Source organism: Petaurus breviceps, unplaced genomic scaffold, assembly GCF_028583685.1.
Source record: "Petaurus breviceps papuanus isolate PSGF00001 unplaced genomic scaffold, PetGlider_PUasm1.0 225, whole genome shotgun sequence".
NCBI classification, from domain to species: Eukaryota; Metazoa; Chordata; class Mammalia; order Diprotodontia; family Petauridae; genus Petaurus; species Petaurus breviceps.
The window spans coordinates 7,604,090-7,618,641 of record NW_027185889.1 but is presented as its reverse complement, the minus strand read 5'-3'; the positions used below and the strand labels follow the sequence as shown (position 1 = coordinate 7,618,641).

The 14,552-nt window shown below is 35.3% G+C and overlaps 1 protein-coding gene across 1 annotated transcript in view; it reads left to right on the top strand.

The window, feature by feature from the left end:
• The first annotated feature begins 3,527 nt into the window (after positions 1-3,527).
• CUNH12orf50 (chromosome unknown C12orf50 homolog) overlaps positions 3,528-14,552 on the top strand; it is a 41,297-nt gene continuing 30,272 nt past the window's right edge. The window contains exons 1-4 of the mRNA XM_069095064.1: positions 3,528-3,539; positions 4,510-4,629; positions 5,000-5,120; positions 12,888-13,061. Of these exons, the coding sequence (XP_068951165.1) occupies positions 3,528-3,539; positions 4,510-4,629; positions 5,000-5,120; positions 12,888-13,061 (427 nt within the window). The remainder of the gene's footprint in view (positions 3,540-4,509; positions 4,630-4,999; positions 5,121-12,887; positions 13,062-14,552) is intronic.

The following is a 14,552-nucleotide window of genomic DNA, read 5'->3' as shown; positions in this document are numbered from 1 at the left end:
GTCCACTGTCAGCCCCAGGACCACCAATTTACAGCCACAAACTGGACTCCTACCCTGAAGGGGGGCATCCACCAGAACTGCCTGGATCTCTTGGGCTGCAAGGAGCAGGAAGGAATAGCTGCCAGCCCCAGGTAAGTGATACAGCATTGCAGGCTATGGGTTGGGAAAACCCCCTCAAAGGGGCTTTGGTTTGAATAGACTGCCAATATTGTGGCAAGCAACCAAATCTGGCATTACTAATGTGATGTACTTAGAGAGTCTGAATACAGATCCCCAATCGGGGAGCTTGGTTTCAATCCTTTTCCAACCACCTTCTTAGACTTCCTTGCAAGGACTAAAGTTCTATTAACAGAGGATGTCTCTTCCGTTGAAAGGTTGAACTTCCCAAATTAAAGACTTACAGTGTTTTCTCTTCCCTAGAGTAATTGAATTGAATAAATAGCATAACTATTTATTCTTCTTCCCTATGATAAACCTCATCTCCACATTTGACATTGCTTCTCTTTCTGCTCTGCTGAGGTTCTTAATGACATCCCTAACCATGATGTGTGACTCTATGATGTAAAAACATCTCTTTGAAACAACTTGTCCCCTTATATATACATATCAGATTCTCACAATGGCTTATAAGCATGTTGCCACATGTAGCCATGCAATAATGGTCCTTGGTAACAGTATTTGAAAACAATTTCAAAAGCAGCTACAAGTTCATAGGTGAACAGGCCGTTTATTTGGAGTCAATGATCATTTAAAAATGTTCATTGGGGGTGATTATCCCCAATAGCCTATGTGCTTAGGATGGGTACTTCGTTGTTCTAGAGTTAGAAGGTAGGGTGAAATGAGAGTCAAGACATTTTTTTCTATATTTATTTTACTCATATTTTCAATATGTTATCCAAATCTTTTATTTTTTTGTTTCCTCAACTAAATTTCTAAAGCAGATGCCATTTAAAAAAAAAAATCTATTCAAAGTGTTTTCCTAAATGTTAAGTTCTTTTTTGTTTTTTTAAAAATAAGGTTATATATAGAATATATGTATGCGTATATATACCATTGGTCTATGTACACTCTTTCTATATTATGAAAAAATTTAAACCGTTGTGTGCAGAAAGTTTACTTTGTCAACTTTTTAAACCATCTAATGCAGAAACTTTAATTACTTTTTCTTCATGTAAATCTGTCTTCTTTGTTTTAAAAATAATTCCCTCTGGAAAAGGTTCATTCCTCTTTTTCTTTGACTTGTTTTTTAAAGGTTGCCTCCATTTATATTTTCATTAATTTCTGATAGCTTCTCATAGTTCTCTAAGGACATTAATGACAAGACCTCCAAATTGTAATGTCTTATACTGAGTATGAGACGTTATGTCTTACTCACTAAAGAACTCCATATCTCTTCTCATCCACTTTTTAAAAACTTACACTCAGCAAATGTTCTACCGATGGAAGAAACTTTTTCTCCTTAAAGAAAAAAAAGGATTAGAATATAGGTAGATGATGAATAATCTCAATTTATTTTCAGGTAGCTATTGATATATAATCTCAATCTGATTTTAATTTATATCTGACAGTGGATAACAACAATCAAGTACATATTTGTACAGCATATGGGTTCATAGAAACTTAGCAAATAGGAATATTATACCCTAGAACTTATATTTTTAGGCATACTCAACCCATCTTTAAAAATAAAACACTAAGTACATAAGTCATTGTTATTAAATATTCATTTCTCTCTCCCAAATATGACATTATGTTCTACCTTTTAGTCTCCTTCTCTAACTAAAAGATTGGTAGAAAAAGACATTGTTGTATTTTTAATGGCAATCTTAGTTAATAATATCCTGGAATTAGGAGTAAAGGAAATATTGTGACATTATTCCTTAATGTGAAACTGGCCAACAAGTACTTATGAGGTCATTTATGATGAGTACATAATGGCCAGGTAACAATGAGAAAAATTCTGGAAGTTTGAATTTGTGTACTGGCTAGCAACCACTTTCAACATTTCTGCTAAGTGAGAGAAGGTATCTTCTGATTTAAAATTTTGTTAAGAATTACGTATTGCGTAATATACTGTCAACAGGAGGTCAGTTTAAAAAGGAGATTACTACTGATAACCTGGACAACTCTGGAAAAGAGAGTTTTTTATTTTTTTTATTTTTTCTTATACACTGAGACTTTTTAAAATTACATTCCTGCAATTCTTATATAAGGACAGTGGAGTAGCAGCAAGAGAGTTGAAAATGGCAGAAGTTGGGAATGACTGCTATTTCTTTTTTTATTCCACATGCATAAAGGTAAATATTGTACAAATTTACAGACATTCACATCTCTTAGCTTTCTGGTAGAGTGAGGGAAGATGTTACATAAATTTGCATGATCAAATCAACATTAACCAGTTTTTGTTTTTTACTTACCCATTTATTTATTAAAGTTGAATTTTCTATAAGGAAATATTGGAGGATTTGATATTTTTAATTATTTGGCTGAAACAATTACAATAGTCATACTCAGAATGTGACTCTTAAGCCACATAGATTTCTTTAGTGTCCAATCTGAAGTTTTTCTAGACTTTGAACTGCCAGTATTGGAATGCTATTTCATAGAAAGCTCTACAGAGCATGTGACTCTTTGTGATTAATGGAGATCATAGGTGTGGTGCCAGGGTTACATGAATTAGCCCTATTCTACATTCTCAGTTGAATTCAGGTCACCTTCAGACTCACTTTAATGAATCCAATTCATTTTCTATTTAATAAATTAAGTAAAATAATTACCATGCTTTGCTATGTGATTTTAAAATACTTCACTATTTTATAGTTTTCAAAGTACCCAGCACAGTGCTCTGATCGCAGTAGGCACTCAATAAATGTTTGCCAAATGAATTAATAAATTTAGTGGCTTATCAAAGGTAACCTTCAAAGGAAAAAAAAGTAAATATATTCGGGATGGCAAAGTTATAATTCTCTCTAACTTAAGTTCATTAAGTCAAATAAGAATCATGTTATTAATATAAGGTCACAGATAATAGATTTAAAACTAGGGGAAAAAATTACTGAGATAATTTAGTCCAATCCTGCCCCCTCCCTCTTTATTTTTACAGATGAGGAAATAAAGGCATATAGGCCTCACTTTCAAGTAGAATGGTAGAGCTAGATTTAAACCTAGATTATCTGATTTCCAACCCAATGCTTGCTCTACAATGCCAGTTTATACAGGACACAAGGGATTTTGAATTAATAGTGTTGACTGATTTAGAAATAAAGTCCAAATCTATGACTGAACTACATAACCTATGTAAAATCAGGTCAGAGGAAATACTTGCTAGGTCTAATTCAACCACAATGGAGCTAGGAATTCAATATCATATCAATGAGAATACCTGAACTGTTAAACCAGTTCTGCTATAAGAATATTTACAAATTATGTCCACAGTAAAACAACAAAGATAAGATTTGTGCAGGGGACATAGTAGAAATGTCACTGTTAGAGACATTTAAAAACAAAAAGGCAGGAAGAGACCAAATATGGAGAATATGGTGAGGAATGTACTGGGACAATCACTTGTCTGTCTATCCCTCTGATAGCCAGACACTGACCCCAAAGTTAAACAACATCTTTGCCATATAATAAAGAAGAAAGGGATAAAAACACAGCAATGGGGTTTCTACATCATGGAAAGAATGCAGAATTAGTGATTTTGTGGTATATTAATACGTTCCTACTTAGATATGGCCGGTTCTTAAAATACAAGATACTTGAGAGCAAAAGAATAACAATTGTTATAATGTAGTATAGCCTAGTTTTTTAAATGAGAAAATGTAAAATATATAAATAGCAAAATAGGAAGGTATAAGCATTAAAATCCATTCACCATTTTCTTAGACATATACTGACCAGTACAAAACAATACCCCTACACCCCCACTCCAATACACACTGATTTGAGAACAGAGATCTCAAATCATAAATAAGGATCTTCTATAAGCAGAATCAGCTTGTTGAGCCTTGAAAGTTTTTCCCCTCCTGGAAATTTGAGATTTTCAGAATTCTATATAGCATTTATGCATATCTTATCCCTGGTCTATTGCCTGGGTTATCCTAACACTTTGTGCATCTGCCTGATGAACTACCTACAAACAAATATATATATATATATATTCATATGCCTATATAGCTAAGATTTTGCCAATATCTCTTGGCACTCAGTATTAAATACTACTTACTGTACATTATTTTGTATCATTCTTTAATTCTTTAATTGTATCATTCTTTAATTTAATGTGACAGACTCACCTAATGATAAATTGAAATAAGCCACCAAAGTTTTTTGGCAAGTAGAGTTACATTTCTGGTATTTATTTCGCTAATGGCTTTCTAAATTAGCTATAAGCATATTCATTTTAAAAATCATGAAAACGATAGGTAGGAGTAAGTGACCTATAGTTATTGTTGACCTCTAGCATCAATATATTATGAGTTTTCTGCACTGTTTACTTTTTTCTCTTAGGGTTCCCAGTGCCGATTCCGACACTGTGAAGAAGCCCTTGGCAGTGACACTGTGTGCTCATTATGGAGAGAGGGAAAATGTTTAGATCCACTTTGCAGATTTAGACACATGGAAATGCAGGTAGAATTGCGCCTCCTCCTCGTCGTCGTCATTCTTTGTCAATAATTAGCACATTAGTAATCTTCTTGACCTACATCACAACATGACAGGGAGATGATGTTATTTCTGCCAGTGGCAAATAATGGAATTGATGGTGGTGGCTTGCTACTGAACTTAAAACCTTAGGCTAGCATATGTCATAGGAACCTCTGCGACCTCAATTCAAATGTAGGGCTACGACATTGACAGCAGGACAAATACCCATTGATTAAAAAGCAATCACTTTCATTTGGCATTTTTTTTGTTCCTTATTTTTTTTTCTCTTACAAAATAATTGAGTTTGTCATGAATACGACCTCTGAAAACTCCATTTCTTCCCCTTTTTCTCTAGCAAAACTGCAGCATTTCATGCTTCTGGGAAACTCAGCCTCTTGGTTGTGTGAAGATCAGTTGTGTGTTTTATCATAGCAAACCCCGTAATATCAATGGACTTTTTTTGCCACCAAGTAGCAGTGAGTATCTTTTCTTAATAATATTTGCATGGCATCAGATTAAAATCTGAATGTAAACTTCTGTAGTTGGAAACCATCTGTCTAGGAATAGATGTGATGATAAATGAGAAAAAAAATTGTAAAGAACTTTGGTAAACCTTAAAAGTGCTATTTAGATGCTAGCTATCATCATCATCATCATGGCAACTAGGTGGCACAGTGGACAGAGAACTGGGCCTGGAGTCAGGAAGACCTGAGTTTAAATCCAGCCTAGTCATTTAACCCCATTTGCCTCAGTTTCTTCATCTGTAAAATAAGTTGGAAAAGAAAATGGCAAGCCACTTCCATATCTTCGCCAAGAAAACCCCAAATAGGGTCACAAAGAGTCAGACATGACTGAATAACATTATTATTAATATTATTATTGTTGTTATGTAAAATAAGTGACCAAAGCATTTGGGTCCAGGGCCCTATTCATCAGGTCTAATTGTGTTATGAAATATGCTTTAGATGGCAGTAAGGCACAGTTAGGCAACTGAATGGTAAAAATCTTATTCATTAAAAATATGACTGCTTAGGCTTCCATGATGCTTCTCCTACCATGTTTGGCCATGGCCATTTCCTTTTAGTAAGTTTCCCTGTTGACAGAATAGGCCCATAGCCCCCCCCAATTTCAAGGTAATGGAACAGCCCAACATAGACCAGAAGGCAGGTTGGTGCCCTGATACCCTCCTGCATCTGTCTTGCTTCTACATAATTGTTTGCATGTTGTCACCCCTATTAGCCTATGAGCTCCTTGAGGGTAGGGATCATGATTTCTGCCTTTCTTTGTATCTCCAGAATTCAGCACAGTAATTGACACATACACAGTAGGTGTTAAATAAGTGCTATGGACTAAATGAGAGGAAGTGTTGTATAGGATCATGAAATAATGTTTGCAGTGGAGGAGAGATGGTGAAATTTGGGAATTTCAGAGAACCCGGCTTAAAGACCCAGCCAGCTCTTTCACAAAATAATTTTGTGATCTGGGGCAAGATGTTTTAGAGTGTGACTCAGTGGAAAGGGCATTCAATTTGGGGTCAGAGAAACCTGGTTTTGAGTCTTAACTCTGCCCTTGCCTATCTGTTTGTCCACGGGTAATTCACTTCATTTCTCTGGGTCTCAAATTCTTTTTCTGTAAAAATAAAGGGTTAGACCAGGGTCTAGGGTTATGCTGGTAAATGTTTATGAACTTGCTCTTCAAAATTCAGGACATACCTTTCAGATTAACCTAAATTATTAGCATTTTCTTATCACTTTTCTAAGTCCAGACAATTAACCAAACAAGTCAAGGCCTGAATATGGCTCTCAAGGGCCTATAGGAGCTGCCCAGCACACTATTGCCTGTAAAGGTTCCTTCTGGTTCTAAGTCCCCATGGTTTTCATCTGAAAGATAGAGTAAGGATAGATGAACTCTAGGTCTCTTTTAACTCTGTAACTTAGGCTAACTCCCAAATATCAAATGAAATAACACACAACACTTTGAAACTTTAAAATACTGTAAAAAGCTATTATTATTGATCATGAACAAATTATCTCCATTAATAATTACTCATAAATCATAAAGGGTAAACATTAACCGATTCTTTATAATCAACTGAAATACTACATCTGCCCTCATTTTAATTCAACAAATATTTGTCAAACAGAATCATTGTGCCAAGCTTCATGGAAATAATAAAGATAACTAAGAGACAAGGATTATTCTCAGCAAAGTTATGATGTGGTAACTAACACAAATTAGAAGGTACAAGTGCCATTAAAGATATAAACAAAAGCATACAGATAGATATTCAGAGAAAGGAGAAATCCCATCTTCAGTTTGGGAGGGGAGATCATGAAGGAGATAGCATTTGGGCTTGATCTTAAAGAATGAATAAGAGCTTTGAAGGTGAGAAGAATATAATGAGAAAAAGAGAAAGAGAAAAAAGTCATGTGTTCAGGAATAGTGATTAGAATATATAAAATACATGTGGGGAAAAAGCAGGAGATAAATTTAGAGAGTAGTTAGGTAGTGTAGTTGATAGAGCAGCGACCCTGAAGTCAGGAGGACCTGAGTTAAAAATCTGACCTTACACTTACTAGCTGTGTGACTCTGTCAAGTCATTTATCCCCAGTTACTTCCAAAAACAACACCAAAAACCAAAGCAAAACAATTAAGGGGAAATAGGAAAACGTATGAGGCTATAGGCTGAAGACCACTAAGGTGCCAAAAAAGTAAAGAGGAGCTTTTAAAGTAGAGGAGTTATGGGAAAAGAGAGACCCAGTGTCATGAAAAGAAGCAAACATTTAAAGAATGAGAGCAGAAGGTAGGCAACCCGATCAAATACCACAGAGAAAAACTAGAGGGTTGAAAAAGGACTCTGGATTTGGTGATTATTAGAGCACTGATACCTTGAAGAAAAAGCAAATCTAGTCAGTGACTGCCATTTCTACCAGAGGCCTTAGATTTTCTCTAAGTGTTTTTTTCATATGCATAGATTACTAGATTGTAAATTCCATGAGGGTAAGAATCATGTCCTACTCCCCATTCTGCCTAATAGAGTGCCATGTACATAATAACTGCTTAATATGCTTAATATTGCCAGGGGTGGGAACCTGTGGCCTTCTAGATCCTTAAGTGTGGCCTTTTGACTGAATCCAAGTTTTACAGTACAAATCCTTTTAATAAAAGGCCCAGACTCTGAACCATGACTGTGACTAGGAATGGTATTAAAAATGGGAACAACTAATACTGAAGGTAGAGAGGCTAGGTTTGAGACATGTAAAACACATCTATCCATCTCATTACCTGCCCCCTTTGGTCAATAGTCCCACTTTTAATTGGGAATAGGGAGGTGCAGATGGAAAGAAAGCCGGTTAAAGCTAGAAATCTGGATTGAATCCTACCCCTTTGACTTATTTACCTGTGTGAGGTTGGCCAAGTTTCCTTTAAACTCTCTGGGCCTTAGTTTCCTTATTTGCAAACTGAGTTGATTGGACTAGATGAGATCTTGAAGAAGGTCCTCTCAGCTACAAATTTATAAGCCCATGATCATAAATAGTATATCTTTTGTATAGTTTGCCTGGGACATCATTTCAGAAGATGTTATCATCTTGAATTTAAGTGCTGTAAAAGACACATTCGTCACTTCTTTTTAAAAATCCATTACTTATTAGTCCCCAAATAACTTATTAATTATTAATCCCAAAGTGGGGAGAATTTGCTCATTTTATAGATTTTATGGTGAGAGTTTCCATCTCCTATGGAGAGAAATTCCATAGGAGAAATAGGGCTTTGGAACACAATTCCTTCTGACATCTGCCCAGCTGACCTGGTTGTGATGAGTAGACAAGCCATTCCATGTCTTAGGACATAGAGGAAGGTTTTCTTAATCAATTGCTATGCTTTTCTGAGACTGAAGGGAAGAACATATATTTTACTTCCAGTTGGTGTGATGATTAACCATAGTGCTTTTTAGGTTACAATTATGTGAAAGGTACAAGCAAAAAGTCCTAAAAACAAAGAAACAAAAAACCCAATTAGTTTTGAATTTGCTCCCCAACCAGTTTTATACATTGGGAATATCCTTGGAGACAAGGAACTCATAGCTCCAAACATTTCTTTTGGGGTAACATGGGCACAAAATATGCATAATAGAAAGAGGATTTGTTTTAAAAATTGACAAGGCAGAGAAAGCAGTACCTCCCACTGCAGTCATCTGTGGCTGATGTGACAATCTAGCCATATAAGAAGGATGAAGCTTCTAACACCAAGAGCTCTATAAAGCATAACTGACAAACCTAAAATTGTGCACAGCGGTGTGAAGCTATGCTGGCAATGGAAAAATAAAGATTTCAGAAACAATTGCCTGCTTGTAGAAATTCATCAGAGACAAGTGTGTTCCCAACCAGTTCCTTAAAACACAAAGATAGTTGGTGTTTGGGGACTTACAGGAACAACATAACTAGAAATCAACATAGGTAACTCAACATATGTCAAGTCCCTGATGTATGTCAATTTAACTGCCTAATAAAGCTGCTGCCCCAGGTTGGCTGCTTTCTATCATATGCCCCCAAGCACTATTAAAAGCCCAATAGAATGATAGAGATAAAACAAAGTGTTGAATTTCATGCTTGGGTGCAACCCAAATGTACTTCATTACAGGAGGTAATTGGAAGCAAATCACAGACCTTCTCAGGAAAATGTGACATCAGTATGTATTGTGAGCTCCCAGGGAGATAACGTCTGCCAACTTGTTTTGTATAGCATTTAACACAGGGCCCCACACAGATGATAAACCACATGCATTTGTTCTCTTGATGGTGATGATGACATTGATTTTACAAAACAAGTTTTGTTGCTTATTTTAGAAATGTCCAAATCAGTGTAGAGTGTGGACTGGTGCCATTCAGAAACCCAACACTTCAAATTGATGATCATTATTTGAATTTCCTTGTCTCCCTTTCACTAAGAAAGGCAAAGTAGGAAATATTCTTTGTTGAATGGGAGGGAGGGAGATGTAAGGGGAAATGTAGACACAGAAAACACAAAAAAATCAATAAAATTTAGTTTTAAAACAAAGGCACAACAAGGTGTTTAGCTAATGGATTGACTGGATAATTCATTCTGTGAAAGAGTGTGAATGAATCCCTTGAAGGGGTTGTATTATTTGAATTCATACCACATATTTCCATTGAGTTGGAATTAATTACCATCTTTTACATAATCATAACTTCAAATAGCAAAATTTGAATAAATGTGACTACTGCAGGGAATTCCTTATTCACACTAATCAAGACCTAGCTGAAAGACATAGGGTTATGAAAACATGAATGAATGGAGGAGGGGATTGAGTGTTTAGTGGAACATCTTGTGCTATTCTAATAAAATTTCTGATTTAATTTTATGTAATAGTTTAGTAGTATATAAGTAGAAAGAGTGTTGGATTTGGAGTCAGAGTACCTACATTTGAATCATGTCCCTGATTTGTATTATCTGTGTACAAGTCACAATATCTTTGGGCCTTAGGTCCTTATCTGAAAAATGGTTTTGAACTAGCTGGAAATTCCATGATTCCAGTTGGATCTTGGTCTTTCCTTATGAGTGTTCTTTGCTAACAATTTCCAGTTAATACACAGTTTATAAATAGGCTTACAGTAACATGAGTATATGCTTTTAAAAGACTCATTAGCATTGGCAACATGTTATATCTCTCTACTTGGCAGGTGTTTGCCGACAAAGGCAGTTTGTGGCTTCTTTTGGCCTTCTTGTATTGTTGACTCTTTAACATTGGATAAGCTTTGATAAAGAATAGTGATAAACAAATGTCTTTTTGGACTAGCAATCCACACAAGAAAAACCAAGAGGATGAGGAAAGCATATTGTCCATGTGGACAATTAAATAAAAGAGATAGAGATAAACTAATAAATAGACATATAATAAATAGATATATTCTCTACCTCTCTCTGTCTGTTTCTCTCTCTATCTGGGACACGTACATGAAACTGATAGTAAGTAAACTAGTCCCAAAATTGAATAGTAGGAGATGAAGAAGTTAGATTCCATTTGAAATGAATACTCTGCATTGTGTTCAGTGATCTCAAGTTACTGCTTGACACACAAATCCATCTTTTCAACACTAATATTCTCCCGGTGATGCAATATGACTATGAATCATAGAATGCCCCAATATCTGAAGAATGAAAGTTTTAGGTGACCCCAAGAGCAATAACAAAATGCTTGGTGGATAAAAGGCTGTACTAATACCAACAGTGACCTGTACACAAGAAATAACGTGAAATACATCATGAACACTACATGGATTGAAAAGGAGAGGAACCAGGCATGTAGACAAGAGGTAGATGAGACCGAGTGATACACTGTAACCTAAGAAATACTAAAATATCCAGAGGGAAGTAGTATATGTGCTGGGTAGATCCTCTTTGGGGAATTTATGGAATGATAGCCAAGAATATTATGGATAGGTTACTATACTATTTGTATGAGTGAATGACATACCCCCATTGATAAGATCACAGTTCCGTCAGCTAAATAGGTATAAATACACAGCAGAAAGTTTACTAATTCATTTTTACTAATTTATTTACTAATTTATTAGGGTAGGATTTCAGGATGAATTAGTATAAGATCTAAGTCATGGAGTAGTTTTTAAGAATACTATTATAATTTTAAAATAAATATTTTTCTTAATAACTAAATAATAGTTGGCAAATGGAAATTCTGCTTGATTTGCCTTAGTGAGTGGTTAAATATCCTTTTTAACTGACACATTAGTAACTTGAATGCAAATTAATGTAACTTCAAGGGATTGTGAGGATGTTCCAAAGCATTGTGCACGTAAGGTTAACTGAGTATCCTTGCAATCTTCTTTATAATATTAATTAAACAAACATTTAATAATTAGTAGCAAGATAAACTTCAGATCACTTAATATTTAAATCAGAGGGGTTTCAATTAATCAAATTTTATTGAATTACTTGACTACAATTTTGTAGCCCATGAAATTCAATTTGAACTCTTATTCCAAAGTGTCTGTTTGGGTTGTTTCTGTTATGATATTTTCCTAGCTAAATCTACTCATGCTTTCTCCTGCTATTTACATTCTTTATTATTTAGATAGATTTAATTTTGAAAATACTAGCCAGTTGAATATAGAAGGAACCACTGGAGCAGAATTTCTTAATCTTTTCTCTGCTATGGTCCCTCTTTGGCTACCTGGTGAAGTCTATGGACCCTTGTCAGAATATGTAATGTTTTTTTTTTTTAATAAAATGAGATAATATTTGGAAAGCACTCAGCATAGTGTCTAGCACATAGTAGATCCTATATATAAATGCTTATTCCTTTCCTTTCTACCTTTTAAAGAAATTAATAATTGGATGAAATGCTAAATTCCAGTTAAAGGTTTATGAGAAGTAAAGATGTAATTTTTCCTAACCAAGTACAAGGACACCCAGATATCTCTCCATGGACCTCTTGGGGTCCATTAGAATAAGGACTAGATTCTGTGGGTTGTTTTATAGGGTTTTGTTTGTTTGTTTTTGTCATTCTCACTTGACTGGGCAGTTCTTCTAAGCTATATATCTAGACATAGGTAACTCTAGACATTGCTGAAATTGAAAGCTTTCCCTTTGTATGATTGGCTAGGATTTGCTATGGCTCACCATGTGCTCACTATGTACATCTAACTATGCCAACATTGGACCAGAGGCATCCAACTTGAATCCTGTAGCCTTTCAAAACTTCCAGGTGTGACCTGAACCAGATTAAAATGTAGTTTGGAAATACTTAACAAGATAAATAAAAATACAATATGACAATGTTGATTTGTGGCAAAGTCAATATGTGACCTGCAGGGATCCATCTCCATTTGAGTTTGACACCGCTGACTTAGACTGTATCCTGATTCTTCATTGTCATAATGAGAATAGTAATGTCATCCCTACTTACCTGCCTCACAGGGATATCATAAGAATAAAATATTACTTTGAGCACCTCAGAAGAAAAGGGATATAAAAAGTCAAGTGTTTTATAAGAAGAGCAGGAATGCTAATATTTGCTACTCCTTAAAAAGATGATAGCTTTTTGTTGACACTTGATTTATGTTCTCCTGAAAAGGAAAAAATAGAACATTTTTTAACAAAGCATGTAATCAAATCAGGACAAAAGATTTGAAACAGCATTCAAGCCCACTTTTATATAATATGGTGAAAAAAGACTGGATTTAAAAAATTTTTCTCTATAGATGTCACACTACAAAAAGAAACCCAGGAAGGAATTCTGCCCCCTACCCAGAGTCAAGAACCTCTGAAACCTCAGGAGAATATTTCGAGACCCATTCATCCTCCATTGGTCATAACTATTAATTTTGAAGAAGAGGAAGAGGAGGAAGAGGAAGACGAAGATGACAAGGAGAACAGTTAGTATGATCTTCCTTAGATCTATGATGTATGTAAAGACCCTTATACTTGTATTACAGTCTTTATTCACTTGTCTTAATGTCTTGTATGTTTGTAATAACCATTTTTCTGATGGAAGGTAGAGGTTGTTGAGAAAATTGCTTTAGTTTTCATAAGCCTCTTAATTCATTGTTCTAATTTGATAGTCTAAGGATGTGATCATACTCATAAGGAAGGAGTAAATTCCTTACTTGGGGGAGATATATTAACTTTCAAGACCACTTATGTTGTCTTTCTTCTGATGTACCCAAAAGATACAGGTAGTCAGATAAAGTTAATATGACTCACTTACCATCGTGGGAATTTGGAGATGAAATTTTCCAGAGCAGACTATGCAAATGTAGCAAAACTCCATTATGAAGCATAAAATGAAATCTCCAAATTGAATCACTATGTCTATTAAATACCTATTGTATGCAAGACCATGCTCTGTTGTTATGGTCCCTTTATACAGAAAGTTGTAAAGTACATTGTGTTCTCCCTCAAGCATGGAAAATTGGAAATTCAAATGCTTTCTTCATTCCCTGAAATCCATTGTTATGATGTTTTTAGTGTATTTTCTTTGCTTTGGATATTTAAAGTAATTTATCAACTTCAAAAATTTCTTTTTTTCCCTAAACGCCTTTAGAATCTTTCTCTCTGATATGTTCAGCAGCATATAGTAATTTAAATTTTGATTCAAACCAGTAGGCACAATTCTGCTCTTGTGGGAAGAATGTCAACAAGTAGGGCAGGTTTTTGTTTTTTTTGTTTTTGCACCTAAATAAGTCCCTTTTTATCTCATGACTAGATCATTGCATTGTCAACTGAAAAGTTGTCCTGGTCTTCAGTATTTACCCTTTCTATATATCCACTCACCACGTCCCTTCCTTGATCAAACCCTTTCAACAGTTTATAGGATCACAGATTTGAAACTAGAAGGCAACTTCAGATCAACTACTCCACTCCTTTCCCTATGTAGATGAGGAAACTCAAGCCAGAGAGGCAGTGATTTACCTAAGGTTACAAAAGTAATAAATAACAGAACCCCACTGCTTTTGTTGTTCTGTTGTGCCCAAATCTTTGTGACCCCGTTTGGGGTATTCTTGGCAAAGATACCGTAGTGGTTTGTCATTTCCTTCTCCAGCTCATTTTATAGATAAGAAACAGGGGCAAACAGGGTTAAATAACTTACCCCACCCTGGGGTAGAGCAGCTTGGTAAGCATCTGAGGCAGGATTTGAACTCAAAGAAGATGTCTTCCTGACACCAGGTCCAGTAATCTTTTCTACTGCACCACCTACCTGCTCCATCCATTGCTTACAGAATAATCAATCGAGTATTTACAAGCATTTACTAAGCACATATGTGTCAGGCACCATGCCAAGGACTGGGGAATACAAAGGAAAAAACAAAAGCAGTCCCTGTTCTCAAGGAGCGTAGATTCTGAAATTCTTAAGCCTGCCCTTCAAG